This window comes from Thamnophis sirtalis, unplaced genomic scaffold (genome assembly GCF_051295495.1).
Source record: "Thamnophis sirtalis isolate CommonGarterSnake01/CBP01778 unplaced genomic scaffold, rThaSir2_p1.2 scaffold_1, whole genome shotgun sequence".
In the NCBI taxonomy this organism is placed as follows: domain Eukaryota; kingdom Metazoa; phylum Chordata; class Lepidosauria; order Squamata; family Natricidae; genus Thamnophis; species Thamnophis sirtalis.
In genome coordinates this window covers 60881492-60903122 of record NW_028261381.1, presented here as the reverse complement: position 1 = coordinate 60903122, position 21631 = coordinate 60881492, and the positions used below count along the sequence as shown (strand labels likewise).

At 40.7% G+C, this 21631-nt stretch overlaps 1 protein-coding gene across 1 annotated transcript; it reads left to right on the top strand.

Moving 5' to 3' along the window:
* The first annotated feature begins 1588 nt into the window (after nucleotides 1–1588).
* Nucleotides 1589–20999, top strand: RETREG2 (reticulophagy regulator family member 2). The gene is made up of 9 exons (XM_014063064.2): nucleotides 1589–1874; nucleotides 6755–6861; nucleotides 12808–12838; nucleotides 13281–13416; nucleotides 14648–14732; nucleotides 15305–15442; nucleotides 15708–15802; nucleotides 16952–17087; nucleotides 18120–20999. Exons 1-9 carry the CDS (start codon nucleotides 1636–1638, stop codon nucleotides 18821–18823), a joined length of 1671 nt encoding a protein of 556 aa, XP_013918539.2. The 5' UTR covers nucleotides 1589–1635; the 3' UTR covers nucleotides 18824–20999.
* Nucleotides 21000–21631: the final 632 nt, after the last annotated feature.

Genomic DNA, 21631 nt, shown 5'->3' with positions numbered 1-21631 from the left:
GCGGTTTCTTTTAAAATCCTTGGCGCAGCGTAGAATTATCCCCAGAGTCTGAGGCATAAAGGAGGATGACTGCTAAGCTTCTACGCTCCTACTATTAGAGGATAGTAATCTGGATGGATAGATGGATAGAGGATAGATAGATACATAGGTAGGTAGGTAGGTAGGTGGTAGGTAGGTAGGTAGGTAGGTAGGTAGGTAGGTAGGTAGATAGATAGATAGACAGACAGACAGACAGACAGACAGACAGACTTTATTGTCACTTTGAATGCACACTAATCGGTATACGTTGAAAATGAAAATTTGTTGCATACAGCTCTCAAAGGGTCACCACCAATATACACTACATAAACATAAGTACATAAATAGATACAAAATTATGCATATATCCACATATATTATATGACACAGAAAAACAACACAGTCTAGTTCGGATGTATACATATACATGGAGAGAAAAACAGATCTTGCGGGTTTACCAGATGGATGGCACAGAGGGAACAAAGCTGTTACAGAACCTGCTACTTGGTTTCTTAGCTTCTCTACATAAGTAGCAAATAGGTGAAGTGTCTTGACTCCATTCACAGCCTCGTGTCTGGTTCATTCACCACATAGATTAGATTACATAACGAGGAAAACCATACATAATACTGCATGATGTACTATGGTTTCATGGTACATCCACAGAAAAACGTACAATTGTAGGGGTAAAATGGCATTAAGAGAGCCTTTTTTCCTGCATCCACAATATAAGAGGCCCATTGTACTGCTTTAAATGAGTTTGGCTCTATACGCATACAAGTTCATGGCTTCGTGTCACACTGATAACGATTATGATTATTATGTACCATCAAATCGACCGTGTAGATGGTCTCCATGAAGATTTGTCCCTAACCCGGTCCTCTTTTAACGGTGCACTTATCGCCATTGTCCGAATGGTTCCCTTTTAACGTGCTTTTTCAAGAAGCAGCTGGACTTTCTGGTTTTCTTCATAGATGTTTTCAAAGAAAAACCAGAAAATCCAATTGCCACTTGAAAAAACACCTTGCCTCAAATTTCAGCTTGCTTTGTTGCCATTTTAATATTGATTGTAGGTTATCAAATTTTATTAGCTTGTTGGTTTTATTTATGTGGCGTTCACATAAACGGGTTGTCAGCAGAGTGAGGCCGATAGAAATATAACCATGTTAAAAAATAAACTCCCCATGGAAATGAATTTGAACACTACGGAGCTTCTTGGAGTACTGCGGTCTGGGACTTTATTAATGCCTTTCAAGGCTTCTGAAACCTCCCCTGGTTCTTCCGAAAAGCTGTCACTTCCTCTGACAGAGGCCGAAATAACTGTCCAAAGAAAAAAAAACAATCAGAAAATTCGAACCGTCGCTCTATCTAAGCCGTTGCTATCTCTACTTTTGAAAAGCTGAACCTTTAGCATTGCGCGAGCGCCTATGTATGTGTGGAGGAGAGGGGGAGGGAATCCTCGTTCACGTGCCGAAGGGGCCGATTCACGTGATTGACTTTACCATCAAGTTGGCATCCGTGCGTTGTTGTTGCTGCTGCTGCCGCTACTTCCGGTTGCGGCTGTCAGGAGGACTTGCCGCTCCTCCCTTACCTCTTTGCTCATCGCTGGCTGAAGCGATGGCGAGCGGAGGCCCGAGCGTGCCAGTCACAGAGGAAGGGGAGGCGGTGACGGGGTCCGCGACGGCAGAAGCTGAAGAAGAGGAAGAGGAAGAGCAGGAGGTGTTGGCTCTAGCCGTCCGGCTGAGGCGACGCCTGAGGGGCTGGGAAGCCACCGTGACGGCCGTGCAGCGGCTCTTGGTTTGGGAGAGGCCGCCGCAAAGCCTGGCCGGGGCCGTCGCTCTCGGAGCTGCTTTGTGGTGAGCGGAGGGAAAAGACGGCGGCGCAGAGCAGAGAGTGACTCTCACGGGGAAGGCCCCGGAGGGGAAGGCGAGCGGACCTGGAGAGCTGATGTCGAGAAGTTCTTTTTGGGACTCTTGAGCCGGAGTCCCTGGCTCTGGTGTGGCTATGGAGGCTGCTGGAAGAGGGTCGCAAAAGGGGGCAGGCCTGCCACTGGAGGCCGAAATATTTGCAGCGGTTGAGAAGGGATTGATTCGTGGCGATGGAAACAATGCCTAACGATAACCATAAATTACTACATAAATCTTTCCTTGAAAGGGCTGTGTGGGATCTCGGATCTTACGCTGGCTTTGGGTCTTGTAGTCATCCTCCCCTCCCATTTTCCTTCATAAGGACTTCAAGGAGGCATGCTTAGGCTCACAGGCTCACAAAAAACATCTGGAGGAAGATTGGGCTGAAAAAAACCACTGACTCAGTCGCCCAATTAGGTTCCTGAATGAATAGAAAGTTGGATTTGGCTGCTCCTTGACCTAGGTTAAATTACAGCATGCTAAAAGCAAATGGGTGTTCTCATGCACAACCTTCTTAAGAATGATTTCTCACTGATTGATTCCCATTAATCTTTATCAATCAGCTGCCCATATTCTTTTGGCTGTCTTGGAAAAGAGTGAGAGGAAATGAGAGATTTGGTCTACATGGTACATTAGATGAGCGTGTGTGGGAACTATTAGATGGTGAAATTAGGGCTAAACAAAAGATTCCATAATCTTCAATTAGAAAACAGGTCAGTAGTGTAGAGATGTAGGAGTGGGAGCTATCCCAAATTCTCACAACAACTGTGTGGTAAATTTAAACTCAACAGTATTGATGTGGCCAGTGCTAGGTAGTACAATACAGGCTAGTATTCCGGTTTCTCGCAAATCAAATGCAGTACTTAGAAACTTATTTTCTAATGCAGATTGTAAATTATATGTTCCTGAATACTGCAGCACAATATGATGGCTGTGTTGAAATAAGGATAATTTGATAATCTGATATGCAGAAATAAAATAATGAATTTTGTTTATTGTCAAGAGGCTGGTGAATGAATGGTGATATAAACTGATTGAAATAAATGAATCTGATGTTTTAACTAATGTAAATTACTTTTTCTTGAAAGTGTATGTCTGCAGGAACATCCCCTGCCTGCTACCAGGATATTTCTCTCAATGCCTCATTTAGTTTATTGGATTAGATGTATACAACATGGGGTGATCTGAGCCACAAATTGCAATCAGTTTAGTAAGAGTAGAATTTTTTTCTAATGTATGAGCATGAGAAGGATGGCATGATATTAAATTATAAATATCAAATTATACTGTTAATTGATAATTTGTAGAGAGCACATGGTTGAATCACAGACAGACATTTTGTGTTATTTGATACCTGTATTCTTGATTTTACATTCTGGAAGTTTATAGATTTCTTTTATGTACCCCCTAATGTTTGCTGCTGCAATATATTGATTCTAAAAACATAATTACATACCACTTTTTTAAAAATTTCCAAAAGAAATGTTTTCTAGTATGTTGGATTTATTTTTCTAAGCAATGAAACAGAAAACATGCATGTTCTTATTTGATATTTACATCTAAGCATTCTCTGCCATGCTGTAATGAATCCCCTCATACAGAGAGTAGGTAGATAGATCTAAAAGAATGAGATTTAAATATATCAGTGATGAAAATAGATAGGTGGATAGAGTGCTGTAAAAATTGTTTTGTGAGTTGTATCAGTGATGTAAGAGTCTTGAAAGTATGTGATGCAAATTGTAAATCTCAAATATTTTGGTTTTACTTAAAATTAGGCTTGATGCTTTTTTTTGTTGCCTGTATATAGAGATTCAGTACAGTGCCTTGAGTTAAAAGTATAGTTCAAAGAGGAATTGCATCTCAAAATTAATGACTCACCTACCTGATGAATCGTCAGGTATTTTATTTGTCTAAAGTATGCCAGTATTATCTACTTCACCTTGTGGTAGCTCACCAGAGAGATTGAAATCTTTCTAGCTTTGCCCTGAGATACTAATGTAAATGCCAGGCTCTGATTTTTAGCAATTGAAGTATAGGGAGTGCCACTGAGTGATGCCACACAAAACAATCCTGTGCTGTTCTTGTTCAGGTAAATACCATTAATCTTACTTCCAGTGGAAGCACAAAGTAAAAAAGTACTATGTGAACCTAAGAAGATTATGCATTTGGTTATCTGTTTCAGAGTTCTTTGCAGGTTGATCTAAAAGAATGCAGTCATAGTTCAACATGCAGAATTTAATGTTTGTTATCTGTAGCTTTAAGTATTTTTTGTTCTTCATTCTCAGTGGGTAAATTGATTTTTTTCTGTTCCTAAGTATTGCCAAGAGTTCTAGGATTGACTTGTAGTTAAACAAGAGCTGTAACTAGCAGTTACAGGTAACTGAAGGTTTGCCCAGGAGTGTTTCTCATTAGATTGTGTATTCACTGCATATGATCCACATGGTTTGTAGTATGCATTTTGGAACTGATTGCTTAGTCACTCCTGGCAGTGTGTACTAGATTGTAAGCCCAAGAAGCTTTTGCTTACCCTCTGCCAATTGAGATTTTGTCAAGCCTGTAATTGCTGAGAATTGTTATGCTAGCACATTCCTTCCTTTCTAAGCTATGTGGCTTCTGCACAGACAGCAACATTTAACAAGGCTGAATAGTAGAGTCCAGCAACTGCTGGGGAAAAAAACAAAACAAAACATCCTGTTTACTCTTAGAGACAATGAACTGACTCTCAGCAAAGCATATTCATGGATTGGAGCCATGCAGGGATTGGAATTGTATTGGCTGGTATTACGAAGACTTGAATTAAAAATAGCCAGATTTTTTTTTTGTTATTCTGTGTAGTAACATTTGAGATACTTTCTATTACATGGGTGTCAAACTTGCGGCATCATGTGATGTTTCATGTTGCTGTCACGTGAGGTTTCATGACATTTTTTCCCCTTTGTGGAGCTGGAGTCGTGTGGCCTGCAGGTGATGCATCTGGCCTATGGGCCACCAGTTTAACATCCTTACTCTACAACAATGAAAGAATTTATGTGGGTCTACCAGAAAAATAGTCATTATTACATTTTTAGAAGTCAGTCATGTTAGGATTAAAATAGTTCAGATTCCTAGGTAATGTCTGCATAATCATAAATGTGTAGGTTGCTGTAATTTAACTTCATTTTTCAGAATATACGTTTCCATGATGTACCCTTGTATTCTAGAGGATAATAATAAAAAGCTAATAAAAATTGAAATATCTGCATAAATGCAAATTAAAGAAACCTGAGTGAGTCAGACATCTATCTTAGGCTTAGAGTCAGAGACTTGCTTTTGACTCTGAAACTTTTTTTTTTCAATTTTCTTTTATGAGAAAACAAATTTTCCAGAATTATTAAAATGGAATATAGATGTTGCTCTATTAAAAAGATACCTGATACTGATAGAACAGTAGAAAGTAATTGGAGTTGATCTCATGTATAAAAAGGAAGATTTTTAAAAAATTAATATAGCTGCAACTGTTATATAATTTTTTGATCATAACTTCATTTACTGCACACTTAAACCCTTTTTACTCCTGTGAATGTTTTTGATTGGTCTTACATTTCTTTCCCAAAAGATATGTTCAAGTATCTGCAAATCTACTACTCGGCAGCACTTGAATACTTATTTCTGGGAACATCACATCTCTCTGCCTTGTCTCATCCTTAACCATGTAGCAGATAATGGGACAGCTGCCTGCACTTTGTGAGAGAATTTAAAGAGCAATCTATTTAAGCAATCTGTCTATGGAGATTCTCAGTCATCCAGGTCATGGTTGTCCCAAAGGTGCTTTTTTTCCAAGAGGCAACTTGACTTTCTGGTGCCTTTTGGAAAAAAAAAGCACCTTTGGGACAACTGTGATCTTGATGACTGAGAATCTTCATAGAAGCTAATCTTCATTAGCTATGCAGTTTGGGATGAACACCCTTTGAATGGTGCGAGAGTATAAATGGATTTTCAGAAAAATTGCAGACTACAGAAACCATTTGCGCTTCAGTTTGAGATGCAGACAGCACAAACTAATCCCCAACAGCCTCCACCTTTGTTCAACAGTGAAGGGACACAGGGCAGAAAACATCATGCCGAAAGCACAGCTCCAACTTCTCGATGAAAACCAGAAAGTCCAATTACCTCTTGGAGGGGGGGGGGGAAAGCACCTTGGGATATTTAGTTAACACTAGCACTGATTATGTTATCTAGTTAGGGTAATGAAATGTCTGTAAGGAAACAAGCAAGCTCAGAGAGCACCAAGGACCCCTCATTTCAACCCTGAGCTACAAATATTCTCCTTTATTGGTATTTAGCAATCTATTTGTGCTTATGGCAAAAATATTCTGAAAAAAAATCTATGTAGGTAAAGAAAGATTGGACCTTAGCACTGTTGCCATTACTGAGCCTTAGGCCAGGAGCAGGCAATATTTTGGTCCCTTATAGGCCAAAGAAATTCAGCTCAGAGTCATGAAGAACCCTACCTGTTTTTCTATTGACCAGATGACCAACTGACAATAGACTGCCAGTTTCTTGCTACCTAAAACCCTAGTCAAATAACCAGGATGACTTTTGGACAGAAAGGTTTACCAATCTATAATGATTGGAGAAGGATCAAAAATTGTATGAGAAATTCCATTCTGCTTTTTACTCTCCAAATCTTACACAAGTTGAGGAAGCTACTTTTCCATTGAAATTCACTGTGGTCCAGAAGAAATGGAAAGTAATTAATAGTTGATAATACAATTGAGTCAGGATAAATGGAATCTTGTGGTTTTTTTTTATCAATACTTTTTGTAATCCCTGTTTTTGTGACTTTCCAGGTTGTTTTCCTCCACTTCATTGCGCCCCCTGTTCCTCCTTAGTACTGGATTTATTGGTATTTTGCTGTTGGAGAGATGGAAGCCCCATTTTTTATTGGATTTCTCAGGTAAGTGAACATAGTAAATGCAGTAGAAGTTAAGACTTTTGCAAGTATAGTCCATACTTTTAGTTCTAATTCTATTAATTCCTACCAGTAAAATTTAGGCTGTTTTTCCCCCCTTAAGAACCTTATGTAGCAAGGGTGTTTCAAAACTGTGAACTGATGCTAAACACTATTTGACAGTGGGAGTTGCTGACTCGGGAGCTCATGTATTCATGAGGTCATTTGTATCACAATTTGCTTGGATTTTACTTAAACTGAATTAAGGCAATGGTGTATTTTAGTTGTTTTGCACAGTATTGTATTGTCCACTTAGGAAGCCACTGAAAATTAAAGTTTATTTTTCATCTAAAGGTACAGTATTTGATTCTTTGTTTATATGTATCCCTTATCTTTGGTTGATTTGTAGAAAATAATGCAGATCTTGTATTATTAGGTCCTAGATATTTGAATACCATGAGCCGCAATTATGATTTTATGATAGCTCTGCCCTCATTTTAGCTTTAACTTTTGAAGACCAGACATTTTCTTGAAGCTCTATAATTAGGAATTTGGCAAAATAGACTTGTTTCTTTTTGATTCATGAGGGAACCCCAATTATCGAATGAATCAAATTATCAATTTTGCACCAGTTTTGGGAATTGATGCTTCTTTTGCATTTTCTAAGCTTCCAAAATAAAATAGGGTAAAACAGATGAAACAGGGCTAATATTACTGAACAGGTTAATTAAGGCTGTATAGGCCTTTTAATCTTCTAGGAAGAGCAAAATAGGCTGATGTAAGCCAATCATAGTGCTCCAACATACGATGATTAGCTTCCACGCTCTTGCAGGCAGCACAGTATTCAGAATATTCACAGATGTAGTAAATACCCATTGTAATAAGTTGCTGAGTTAACAGTAGTTTTTCATGTGATAGAATAGACTCTGTCTTGCATATGAGCACACTGACTGTGATTATTGGGTGCCTGTGTTAGGGCTGTTTGCTAAATCTGACTCACAAACTTCACAAGATTGTTTCCCATTGTTACAATAAACTGCTCACAGTGTGTACATAACAGAAAAACCCTGATTGCAGCTTGTAGGGACTATATGCAGTCTTTAATATTATAAGTAACAGAATAGCATGTCTGAAGCATCGGATACTCAAAACTGATGACACTTTTCCGGATTCAGTTCTGTGTTGCAAAGAAGCTTATTCACAAACATTTTTACATGGATGTTAAGACTTAAATGGCTGGGCACAACTGAATTGCTCTTTTGGAAGCTTTACATTGCCATGATTGGCATGCTGTATGCCAAGAAAGTCCCAGTTTCTTCAACAATTCTCCATGGGTATTTAGTGAGTTATATTTTTATTATTACTGAACCAGCATTAAAAAGATTTTGCAAAATAAAGATCTGAAAGCATGATGTGAAATTAATGGAAAAATATGATTTGAAGTCATAGGTGAAAGCATAGCAAATATGTTATACATGTGAATATTGGAACATTTTATAATTTTCATATTTCATGACTTTAACCATAGTAATCAGAGACACACTTAAAAAAAATACAACAAAGAACTTGAATTTCTCCAGCATGGGAGCTTTTGTATAGTCCTCTTTTGTTGAGTGTTTTTGCTAAGATTTATTTATTTGGCTATTATTTATGGCAAAATCTGTGAGAATTCAAATTCAAAATTCAAATTTAATAAATTTATATGCCGCCCAATCCTGAAGGACTCCGGGCGGCTTACAGAAATACATCTCTAAAAGGATAAAAATTAAAAAATAGAGAAAAGAAAAACAGATTAAAAAAAATCACTTCATGCACTCAATCTAGGCGAGGCTGGACCTCATTCATGAGGTCAACAGCCCCAGGCCTGCCGGAATAGCCAGGTTTTAGTAGCCTTTCGGAAGGCCAAGAGAGTGGGAAGGGTTCGGATCTCTGGGGGTAGATCGTTCCATAGGGTCGGACCAGCTACAGAGAAGGCCCTCCCCTGAGGAGCCACCAGACGACATTGTCTGGTCGACGGCACCTGGAGAAGGCCCATCCTGTGTGATCTTATCGGCCATTGGGAGGTATGTAGCAGAAGACGGTCTCGCAGATATCTGGGTCCTTGGCCATGTAGGGCTTTAAAGGTAATAACCAGCACCTTGAAGTGTGTTTGGAGACCGATAGGAAGCCAGTGCAGCTCGCAGAGGATAGGTGTAACATGGATGTATCTCGGTACACCCAATATCGCTCACGAGGCTGCATTCTGGACCAATTGTAGTCTCCGAACACTTTTCAGGGGCAGCCCCATGTAGAGCACGTTACAGTAGTCAAGTCTTGAGGTGACGAGGGCGTGAGTGACCATTTGAAGTTCCTCCTGGTCCAGGTAGGGCCGCAACTGGTGCACCAGGCGAGCCTGGGCAAAAGCCCCCCTGGTCACAGCTGACAAATGATGTTCTAATGTCAGCTGTGGGTCCAGGAGGACACCCAAGTTGCGGACCCTCTCTGAGGGGTGTAAAGTTTCACCCCCCAGGCTTAGGGATGGAATGTCTGGACTGTCCTTGGGGGGCAACATCCATAGCCACTCGGTCTTGTCAGGATTGAGTGCAAGCTTGTTCATTCCCATCCAGGCCCTGACAGCTTCCAGGCACTGGCACATCACTTCCACTGCTACACTGAGTTGGCACAGGGCGGAGAGATACAACTGAGTATCATCCGCATATTGATGGTATTTAATCCCGTGCCGGCGAATGATCTCACCCAGTGGCTTCATGTAGATATTAAATAGGAGGGGGGACAAGACCGAGCCCTGCGGCACCCCATATTTAAGAGGCCTAGGGGTCGACCTCTGTTCTCCAACCAACACCGACTGTGACCTGCCAGAGAGGTAAGAGGAGAACCACCGTAAAACGGTGCCTCCCACTCCTACCTCTTCCAGCCGTCGCAGAAGGATACCATGGTCGATGATATCGAAGGCCGCTGAGAGGTCAAGGAGCACCAGGATAGAGGAATGTCCTCTATCCCTGGCCCGCCAGAGATCATCGGTCAGCGCAACCAAAGCGGTTTCGGTGCAGTAACCAGGCCTGAAACCAGACTGAAAGGGATCTAGATGCTTCATCCAAGGTCCGTCGGAGTTGAAAGGCCACCACCTTCTCAACAACCTTCCCTAAAAAAGGGAGGTTGGAGACTGGATGATAGTTTTTGAGGATAGCTGGGTCCAGAGAAGGCTTCTTAAGGAGGAGTCTTACCACTGCTTCCTTCAAAGGTTGCGGGAAAGATCCCTCCTGCAGAGAGGTGTTCGCGATCCTCTGGAGCCAGCCTCATGTTACCTCCCTGCTGGTCGAGACCAACCAGGAGGGGCATGGGTCCAGTAAACAGGTGGAGGCACTCATCGCTCCCATGGCCTTGTCCACTTCCTCAGGAGTGACAAGCTGGAACTCACTCCAAGAAATCTGATCAAGGCCCTCCCTCGGCATCTCCGCTGGTACTGTCCAAGCGGAGTCAAGGTCCGTCCGAATCTGAGTGACTTTGTCCGACAGAAACTGAGCAAATTCCTCAGCCCTTCCCTGTAAGGGTTCCCCCGCGTCCCTCCCTTTCAGGAGGGAGCGGGTTATCCTAAACAGGGAAGCCGGGCGAGATTCTGCGGACGCAATAAGAGCGGAAAAATGAGCACATTTTGCCGCCCGTATCGCCACTAAATAAGTCCTAATAAAGGCTCTTAGTTGTGTTCGGTCAGATTCGGAGTTACTAGCCCTCCAACGTCGCTCTAAGCATCTCTTTTGGTGCTTCATCTCCCAGAGTTCCTCGGGGAGCACCTCGGTAAACCAAGGTGCCCTCCTGGATCCACTGCCGTGGAGAGGCCACAAAGTCGCAATCCGATCTAGTGCCTCAGCCGCTGCTGTATTCCAAGCAGCGACCAAGGACTCTGTCGGATTGTGGGCAAGGGAGTCAGATATCTCTCCAAGCTCCGTCTGAAATCCCAATGGGTCCATCAGGTGCCTGGGGCGGAACCATTTAATCGGCTCCATCTCCCTACAGTGGGGGAGTAGCTTCCGAAAATCAAGCCTCAGCAGGAAGTGATCTGACTATGACAAGGGCGAGATCTCTATACCCTTTAGTTCCAGATCACATCTCCACTGCCCCGAGAGAAACACGAGGTCGAGCGTGTGTCCCGCTGTATGAGTCGGACCCTGAATTACCTGGGTCAAGTCCATGGTTGTCATGGAAGCCATGAACTCCTGAGCCCCATCTGAGCATTCGCTGAGAGATGGCAAGTTGAAGTCCCCCAGTACTATCAGTCTGGGGAACTCGACCGCCAGTCCGGCTACTGACTCTAGGAGCGCAGGCAGGGCTGTTGTGACGCAGCTGGGAGGTAGGTACGTCAAAAACAAGCCCACTTGACTCCCTAGGTCCAATTTCACAAGAAGGGACTCACGCCCGACAGTCTCTGGAACAGGGATCCTGCGAGGAACTAATGACTCTCGGATAATAGCTGCCACTCCCCCACCCCTTTCTGGTGTCGTGGTTGGTGGAGCACCTGAAACCCTTCTGGGCACATTTCTGAGAGGGGGACTCCTCCCTCGTGGCCCAGCCAGGTTTCAGTAATACATGCCAGGTCTGCCCCCTCGTCTAATATTAAGTCCCAGACGAGGGAAGCTTTATGAATCACAGACCTGGTATTTAGCAACAGCAACCTGAGACCAGGGCCCTGACTTCTCTTGTCACCAGGTCCTTGAGTTGAGCTTTCAGGGCCAGAACAAGGGATTGCTGTAACATAACGAACCCTCCTTCCCCGGTAATGGCTATCCCTGTAGCTCCCATCATACCTGCCCCTCCCGGTCGTAACCAAGATGCTCCGCCCCGTCCCCATCCCGGTAGACCCCTCCTCCCCTCCCACGGCCCCCGTTCTTCTTGGCAGTCCATTCATACCATTCACTCTAGGACAAGAGGTGGATCTGGGCCCCCATCCACTTCTGCTTCTGCACTCAGTGGAGGGGGCTCCAGGCCGCACTCTCAGTCCCCTCATATATACCGGACAAGCATTCTCCGCATACGTACCCCATTGTAACCGTTAAAAGCATATAATAGTACAATAAAACAGAGGATATAAAATTAAATTAATTTAAAACGTGAGATCATTCATTTACATGCATACAAACACACATTCCACATACAGAAAAATTTGCGCAGGTATTAATATCGTGCAAGAATTCCAGTTCTGCATTTATTTTTGACCAGATGTTCAAATGTTCAGGAAAGTTCTTCCAAGCATCATTTGTGAAATTGCAAAGTGTCAATTGAAAATACTATTATTGTTATTGTTATTATTGTTGTTGTTGCTGTTGTTGTTAATCTTCAGTTCAGTTCACAGTCTGGGACTGGTACAATAATTCAAGCCCTAACCAAGGACCTAAGAGCTGTTAAGGTAGCGTCGGAGTATATAGGGCAGTTCTGAGAAGAGTGGGTTTTTTTTTTGTTTTTTGTTTGCAAAGTCAGGATATTCAGGTCTAGTAAGTTCAAATTTTCCATGTATCTACGCAACCCTTTGGATATTGCTCCAAGGGCTCCTATTACTATTGGAACAATCCTTGATTTATTTCTCCATAGTTGTTCAACTTCATTTTGCAAATTATTATTATTGTTATTAAGTCTATATGACACCTGACTTCCAGTGCTTCATTTAGTCCAGGAAATATTGTTAGTATATATTGTTAGTAAATAGTTGTTAGTATACATTAATATAGTACTACAGTATTTGGGCAACTTCCAAAGTGTGGGTCTTAATTTTCCTTAGTCCTTGTGATACCTACAGTTATAAAGCTATGTTTTTTAGCTCTGTATATACTAGATGATTGCTAAAGACCAATTTGTTGAAGAAAGAAATAACTACATGCTTATAAAACCTGAACTTCTATGTTTCATTTCTCAGTTAATGCTTTAAACCCCTCCCTCCCTGCTTTTTTTAAAATCCTGCAGTACAACCCATAGAAGAACCTGGGGGAGACAGGTAGGCATGCTCTTAATATTTTTGGGAAGATCTTTACTTTGGTCATTTTTCCTTGCTGTTGTCTGCCATTTTACTTCATGTAGCTTAGTATTCTGATTTGTGATATTATTTGAAAAGTCCCTTCTAGAATATATTCTTTAACCTATTTATTCGATCTTATTTTGTAGGATTAGGAACTGAAATACAAACATTTAATTATTACTTTATCAGATCAGATCATAGATCATATTTTTAAACCCTCAAAAATTGTTCATCTGGGTGGATGTCCCTTCTGAAAATATTCTTATATTGGTTTAAAAGCCAAGCCCTTTCAAACAAAGTGTGGTGTTTTTAATTGGACCTTGGTTAGCTTGAGTATCTTCTTGTGTAAATGATTGTATTAAATACAATATTGGGGGGCATTTTGAAGGCTTTGTTTACTAATATGTAGTTTTTATTTCAGTGACCATGAGATGACAGGAGCACAACCTCACCTGCTCAGTATTTCAGAACTATGTCGTTGCTTCGCTGAGATCTGGATTACCTTTAGGCTATACCTGCAGGAACTTCTGCAATATAAGAAGCAAAACCCTGCCAAGGTAAGTACAGAATCAACAGGTCCTTTCATGTAAGAAGCCAAAGCATTGTGCTAGGGAAAGTTGTCCCATGTTTGCCTTCAGAAGAAGGCATTAAGATGCATTGTCTCTGGTAGTTGGAACTTCATACCTAGACATTTTTCTGCATGGATGTTAAAATAGCTATATTTGGACATGGTCATCCTGGTGTACAAACAATGTTTTAAGAAGTGAGCTTAAAGCATTGCTCAATGTATGTGGAAACAAAAAAAAACTGTAATAGAGGTTTTATTACCTCACTTCAGTTGAAATACAGGTAACGCAAGTTATTTCCCAACAATTGACTTGGACAAGCATCTTTTCGATGGACCTATATATATTAGTATTTCTGTACAAAAAGGCAGCAACTTTGTGTTTTCTTTTGCTTTGTTTTCTAATCTAAAACATAAACTTGGGATAGCAGTGTGAACTTTCATTTTTTATTTATTTTATTTAGTTTGTCAAACATGTAAAAGATAACAGGTATAAGTATAAACATAAGTATGAACACAGTAAATGGGTACGAATAAATGGAGACAGTAGGACAGGGACTTATGCACACCCCTTAATGATGATTCAGACAATATACATGGCCCTAGGAAAAAAGGAGAGGAAATGTGGGCATAAATTACAAGTAATGTTATGTTTTAGAATAGCATCTCAGCCATTTTAAATAAACTTGACCACTCACAACATTATTTGGATTAACTTGTTGCTAACAAAGCTGTCCTTAAGACTTTTGTAGTTTTTTTGTTCATAATATAATTTCTAAGCATTTCCTGTTATTTACTGTTATACTTATTAATTTGCGGTTTAATAACTTTTGTGCATTTGTGGTTAGTTCGCATATTACTTCTTTTGATGCAGCCTTCTCTGTGGATTAATTATTACTTGTCCTAGGGAAGCAAAAAGCATATTAATTAATATATACAGGAAGGACAATGACCAATATGTTACAAGCATGTTACTTGCTGTTCTTAATTTTTTTCCCTTCTGTTCAGAAGCTAAATATTAGCTAGCTATTTTTATGAAGATCAGCCTTAGAGTACATAAAACAGATTTGTAGATGATTGCAAGCAACATTAAAGAATGAAAATCCCCTGTAATTTGGGAGGCATTGTAAGTCTGTTACAAAGAAGGCTATGTATACAGCTATTCTGAGAGTGTTTCTTTTTTCTAAATATTATTTTTGTCCCTCTTATTTCTGTTTGCCCAGTTCTGTGCCAGAATCTGCTCAGGATGCTTGATTCTAGCAACTGTAGGACACTATGTTCCGGGTATCATGATTTCCTACATTGCCTGTGAGTATGTTTAATCCTTTGCATCCCTTTTAAAACTAAAGATGCAATTTTACTAACAAATATTGCAAGCTTCTAGGCACCTTTTAGGCACGCACAGGCATTTTCAGCAAACCAATTTAAAAGAAAATTCAGCAACATTTTCAAATGGTATAATGCAAATCTATCGCTAAAGCCAGTAGTAGAGCTTTCAAATGGTGATATCTATTTCCACTGCCAGTTTCAGGAAGAAATAAAGCTTGGGAATAAGGGCAATCGTGTTTTTAGTGTGGGAAACTAATGCAAGCACCTGCCAAAGTTATTTTTGCAGTTTATTCAGTTTCAGCTGTGGAATCTAAGTTTCCCCCATGTTTGTGCATTATTAACAACATTGATCCTGATCTTATGGTCTTCAGCTAAAGCAGGAGTGTTACACTCGATTTCATTGAGGGCTTCATCAGGATTGTGTTTGACCTCAGGGGTGTGTGTTTCCCCCCTCGCCCCCCCCCGATGGTTCTAGGGAAGACATTAACTGCCTTAGTATCAGAGAATATATATGCTTTTAACACATCTCTGAGTTTTATCCATATTTCCAGTACTTAGTATTCTGCTGTGGCCACTGGTGGTTTACCATGAACTCATTCAAAGAATGTATACCCGTTTGGAGCCCATCCTAATGAAACTGGACTACAGTATGAAAGTGGAGACTTTGCATCTTAAACATGAAAAGAAAAGTAAGACAACTGCTGCTTGCTACTTAAAATACAGGTCAAAAATTAATAAAGAAAGGCTGGACTGACTGGTTTCTCCAGTGGGAACAGGGTCTAGAAAGCCTGTAGAAAATGTATGGATGTCAGTGTACAAATTGGGACAAGGAGTGCGAAGAAGCACACACTGTTTAAAAAAAAACTTTTTATAAAACAATATTTTCTTGACCCTTTTTCTGCAGGACTAACTCACAGAAGCCATGGCCAATATTTATTTTGTTTTACTCTATAGAGCGTCAAGGAAAGATTGAGCCAGAAGCTGGCAGTGAACCAATGGCAGAAACAGAAAGTGAGAGTGAAGCAGAACTGTCTGGCTACTCTCCAGTGGTAAGGGTGAGAGGCAGTAGTGGGTTGCCAATTTTTTTACTACTGGTTTGGGTGCACTCGCGCATGCACAGAAGTGCCCAGGTGGGTGGGCAGAGTCTCCGCCACCACTACAACCGGTTCGCCCGATCTAGGCTGAACTGGGAGCAACCTACCTCTGGTGAGAGGGAAGAAGCAAAGGGCGAAGCATGATCAGGTGAAAAAAGGGGGAGGCTGGAGGCCTGACACTGATAAACTGTCTGGAGACACAGTGACTGAGCTGAACTTCACATTGGGAAGGGAGTGGTGGTGAGGACAATCATTTGGTTTGCATCATTGAATACTTCTGCGCAGTAGGCCTTTGAGTTCTTCAAACATGATTGCTTCCTGTTTAGAGCATCTTTAGGTTTCTCATGATTTGGGTAGAGGCAAAGTAATGATGGGAAGGAAACCTTTTTTAATCTCAAAAGCCATATTCACTTAGATAAGTCTACTCTACTGGAAGTAATATTCTTTTGTATTAGATACTTAGAGCCCAGCAGAGGTAAACAAATTTTAAGTCAAAAATTTTTTTTAAAAAAATCTTATACTCACATATTAGTATATTCATGTGTCCCTCAACTCGGGAATAAAATTATATTTTGTTTTAAAAAAACAATATTTCGAGACATTTTTATTTATTTTTGAACAATAATCATGTCATAGCCTCCTCTGAAAGAGGTTTCAGACCAATCTTTTCCCTGAGATTCTTATAGCTGGCAGACTAAAAGTGGCAAATTCTTCGTGTTTTTGAATGTAATAATATAAATTTTATCAATGTTGACTGTTTGCAACACCTTTCCTTTAGGTTCATAGGTAGTAAGAGCCTCTTAATTTTTAAATTATGAACTACTTTTCCCAATGTGGCAGTATGTTAAACTATCAGAAGGAGCATTCTAGCTTTCCATATGGATATCTTTGCTACCATGCTATTTTGACTTGCTGCTGCTCCAGATTGTAGTTTCAGTTGTCGTATTCATCATAATTTATTGAAAGTGTATGCAGCATCTAGGACAAGCATTGATCTGATAGGGAATATGGCTGGGTTGGCATTCAAGATGCATTCTGTCTCTTGAGTTTTTAACTGAGCAAATGCAGCTTTGCAATACAATCTTAATGTTATCTCTATTGCAGGTAGATGTGAAGAAGACAGCTCTGGCATTAGCAATCACAGATTCTGAACTCTCTGATGAAGAGGCATCTATCCTAGAAAGTGGAGGATTCACGGTCTCCAGAGCTACAACACCACAACTGACAGATGTGTCTGAAGGTGGTATATTCCTTCTCCCCATATCAAGTTTCATATTTCAGCTTGCAGCTGTTGAATGATACAATTCTATACTGCTTTGTGGCAGAACTAAGAATTCATGAGAAAAATGAAGCAAGAACTGGAAAGGATCACATAATTATGAATGTTTCTGGCTTCATAGTAAATGTAGATTGCAGTGTCTTTTCCATGTTAATTTTTTAACTGTTCAATTAATTTGGAAGTAATTCCCCTATTTTTGTTACTGATGCTACAAAAATTAGCCCAGTTATATTACACAATTATAAACAAAACTTCATTGGCTTCGCTGAATTGGTTTCCACCACCTTTGCCTTCTTTTTTCTTTACCTCCACCCTCTTTACAAAATGTCACCCAAGATGATTACCTACAGCAACCACACCGACCTAGATCATAGCCTGTCCTTTAACTCTTCCTGAAAAGAGTTGTAGAAGAGGTTTTTTGTTTGCCATTTCAGACCTGAAAAGAAGGGAGGCATTTCAATGGGGAATTCTGTTCCTTATAGATCCATGCAAAATATTATAATATTAAATTTCCATTCATTGTTTGGAGTGGAGTGTGGATCAAACTCAAGTTTTGAATTAAACCTGCTTTGACAAGAAATTAACTTTTGGAAATACAAAGCTCTATGCTACAACTGGCCAATATAGCTATGAGTTCATTTTAAACTGATTGAAATTTTATCATGCGTACTTACCAGTGGCTCTTTAGCCTTATAACAGGATACAATAAAGAAAAGCTTTAGCGACCATGCCTGTTTGGATTGTGACTTTTAGATTTGAGCTAGCAGTACAGTTCTTGGCTTACAGAACTTCAGGCAGAGAAGATGACAAAACATTGTAATGCCACTCAAAAGGTGGGGGGGAACAAAAGCCAAGCAAGCATGTTTAGAAATTTGTAAAGTCAACAAGAGTGAAACCCATAGTTGAGCTCGCAGCCACATTAAAGATTCAGAGCAGGAATCTCTGGAGTGCTGAAAGGTACATGCTTATTAACTGCCTATCTGCTTTTTTTAGATTTGGACCAGCAGAGCCTCCCCAGTGAGCCTGAAGAATCCTTTTCCAAGGATTTAGCAGAATTCCCTTCTGTGGAAGAATTCCATTCCAAAGACTTGGGACCATCCAACGAAGATGACAATTTTGGGGTTCCCATTCAAAGTGCACAACAGCTAAACTCTGCTGAAGAGGAAGAGGCGGAGACAGCAGCAGTGGCAGCAGCAGCGGCGGTAGCTGCTGCCATGAATTCGGACACATCCATTCTGTGCCTGACCTCACCCCTGCATTTTGTAAATACTCATTTCAATGGGAATGGGCAGGCAACGGTGGGAGGAATCCCTGAATCTCAAGCTACCTGTGCACAAGGCCTGGGGCTACACATCGATTCGTTGAGCCAAGAAATTGTCACAACGGCTATCAGTACAGTTGTGCAGAACACACTGTCAGCCCTGCTCCACTCCTCAGAGGACACTGAAGGGCCTTGCTTCTCTGAGTTCTTGCCTACTGAACCTGAAGAGAGACTCAGTTTCCAGGCACAGCTATCTGAGAATGAGGAGGTGGGAACAACTCCTCTACCTGGGAAAGAAGAGGAGGAAGAGGAAGCTGATGATTTTGAGCTGCTTGATCAGAAGGAGCTGGAGCAAATGGATACAGAGCTGGGCCTTTCTGGAGAAACAGAAGCTCCAGGAGCTCCTTCTCAACCTCCTAAAGAACTATCACCCTGATTTCACTGTTCAGTCTTCTATTTCTGTAGCTGCCAGAAAGGACAAACAGATGCATAGAGAAGTTTAGGCCATACTGAAGGACAGATACACACGTGGCAAAGTCCAAGCAAAGCACCCTTATTTGCAGTGTTATGTCTGGAATCGAAAGCTGTTGTCCTCCTCCTAGTATTGGCCTCTCCATCAGGCCTCTGTTTCTGCCCATGCTTCTTAGTGATGACGCAGTCTTTGTATGCTGCTGCAATTTTTCTGTTTTAGTCTGTTTTGCTGTTTTTATTTCACACATATTTTCTGCTAAATATTCCTGCCACTACGGCTTACTGCTCATCCCCATATAGCCAGTAGGAAATAAAGGAGTTTTATTCAGCAGCGAGGGTGTAAATAATTTAAAGAGAACATTGGTCAGTTAATTGAACAGGAAGGAAAAACATTCTTGGAGAAATAGATTTGGGAGGGGGTTTTTTTGACAGAAGGTTGGGGAATAGAAAGTATGTTTTCATATAGTGATACCATGTAGATATTTTTTTTCTGGGAAAATAAAGGTAATTTGGACTTAGCTACCTTCACAGAAAGCAGGTGCTTCTGCAGTTCCAAGAACCAGCCCTCAAATATTTAAAACCTTCAGCCTATTTTCCTCTATACATAAGGTGAATATACACTATGCCCAATGGTTTCCAGGAAGGCATAGCCTGATTATATTTATTCTGAACTACATATCTAGTTGTCTGGAATTTTTAAAAATTCACTTGGAAGAACTCAAATTTAGTTGTAGAATCTGGAAGCCTTCCTCTTTCCCTTTCTGCTGCACTTTACCAATATTTTTGCTTGTTAGCATCAACCCTGCCCTAAAACATCCTGGTCAGAATGCGTTCTTCTAATGCCCTTAGCCTTGCCTCAGGGAGAGCAGCAGAGCAGCTAGAAAAGACATTATGTCTTTTATGAAAGAATTCTAGTGTTAAAGGGGAGGAAGGATCCTTGTTTTGCCTATCAACTACCTTCACTTTTGAAAGACCAAGCATTTCAATTGTAATATTTTTGCTAATTAGAGCAGTATGTGCATTTCTATTTACAGGAGAAATAACTGGGCAAGATGGTCTCCTTTCCATCCCAAAAAGTGGTTGATGTCCGTAGGGATGATGTGTGGAATGTTTCAGGAAGCACAATGAAACACAGAATGGCTTACAAGGTTGCAAGGGTCAATATTTTTACTCTAAAGTATCAGAGTTACTGCAAAGCTACAACTGTTTAGTAGTGGCCTTCTTAATTAAATGGCTCTTGGTTTGTTCCCTCGCTTCTACCCATTACAGCCAGTTTTCCTATGAATTGTCAGTCTTCGTATTGTTGCTTGTTCTCCAAGGGACTACAAGCCATAGTGCAAAAACAGCATTATGAGTTGGTGGTCCTCCCATTTGTGTAAAGTATTCAAAATATATACAGTATGTCACCCAGCTGTTGGTGGGCTAGGATGAAGAGAAACTTAGATTTGTAGATGCGGGCTCCAGATCTCTGTTACTGGCCCCATAGGACTCTGACCTTGAGCTGCGCTTCTAAATTATTGAACTAAGATGCATGAAAAGCATCTGAGGAAATCCAAACGCCTCTGCAATTCCTGCCTCCACACCTAACCTTTTCCCCTACATTTGACAACTGCTAGGAAAATAACTGTACTTACTGCCGTCTTTCTTTCTCCATTCAGACTTCTGATAAAAGGCAATGAATTTGTAGATGTCTGCTAGCACAACTGTTTCATTGGCCAGAGCTGGCTCCTTTTCTGTCCTGTATTGCCTGCCCCTCCCTCAAAAGAAGCGGAGTGGGATGACCGCTGGAAACAGGCAGATTTGTGGCACTGAGTGTAAAGCCTGCCCACCCTTTGTTGTTGTGCCCTGGCAACCATTTTCCCACCCCTCTCAATGAAAAAGCCCTAACATTTTTTTTCTGATGCAGAAGGCATGTATTGTGTTGATATTTCTCTCTGGTTCTTTAAGCTTTCTTCTTTTCCTTTGGTGGCAGCAATGCCCTGCTGCTCCAGGATAGAAGCTCCTAATGAAGGGCTGGGAAATAGCTTTTGTCATTGCCCGGGAAAGGTGAAAGGCTCTAAATTGTGTAGCAGTGTTTATTCTATGGCTAAATATTTAAAAAATGAAATGTCTTTTTAATAAAAAAAGTTCAAAGATTTGAATTTTGGGTGAAATATTTTTTTTTCTTAGTCAACTTATCAATAGTCCCAGTTTGCACATTTTCTACTTCCGTCAATGTGTGCAGGTGTGAGCAGTGATTCCTAAGTGAATGCTGGAAAGCTATTACAGGTAGTCTTTGAATTATGACCACAATTGAGCCCAAAATTTATTTTATGACTATTCTTGCCACAGCTGTTAAGTGAATGATTGCATTTGTTAAGTTAGGAACAGGACTGTTAAGTGAATCTGGATTCCCTTTGGTTTTGCTTGTCAAAAGGTTGCAAAAGCTGATCACATAACCCCAGGACACTGCAATCGTCATAAATATGAACTAGTCACCAAGCATGTGAACTTTAATCACGTGACCATGGGGATGCTGCAATGGACTGTCACTTTTTTCAGTGCCGTTGTAACTTTGAACAGTCACTAAACAAGCCTTTGTAAATTGAGGACTACCTGTACCATTGCAATGGTGATACTCATTTGAACGTATATTGCAGTTCAGCTAAGCTTGTTACAGTCATAAATCCAGGTAATTATGTCTCTTATCAATGAAGGTTGCATCTGATTAACCCTCAGCAGAAGAACAATGTTTAGAAAAAATATATGTGTAGTTCTTTTTCATACTAAATGT

Bases quoted from the DNA above. Each gene is read 5' to 3' on its own strand.
- RETREG2 (XM_014063064.2), top strand. From the start codon at position 1,636: ATGGCGAGCGGAGGCCCGAGCGTGCCAGTCACAGAGGAAGGGGAGGCG. The intron at 1,875-6,754 runs GTGAGCGGAGGG...GTGACTTTCCAG, and splicing joins GCTCTCGGAGCTGCTTTGTG to GTTGTTTTCCTCCACTTCAT. The intron at 13,417-14,647 runs GTAAGTACAGAA...CTGTTTGCCCAG, and splicing joins AGAAGCAAAACCCTGCCAAG to TTCTGTGCCAGAATCTGCTC.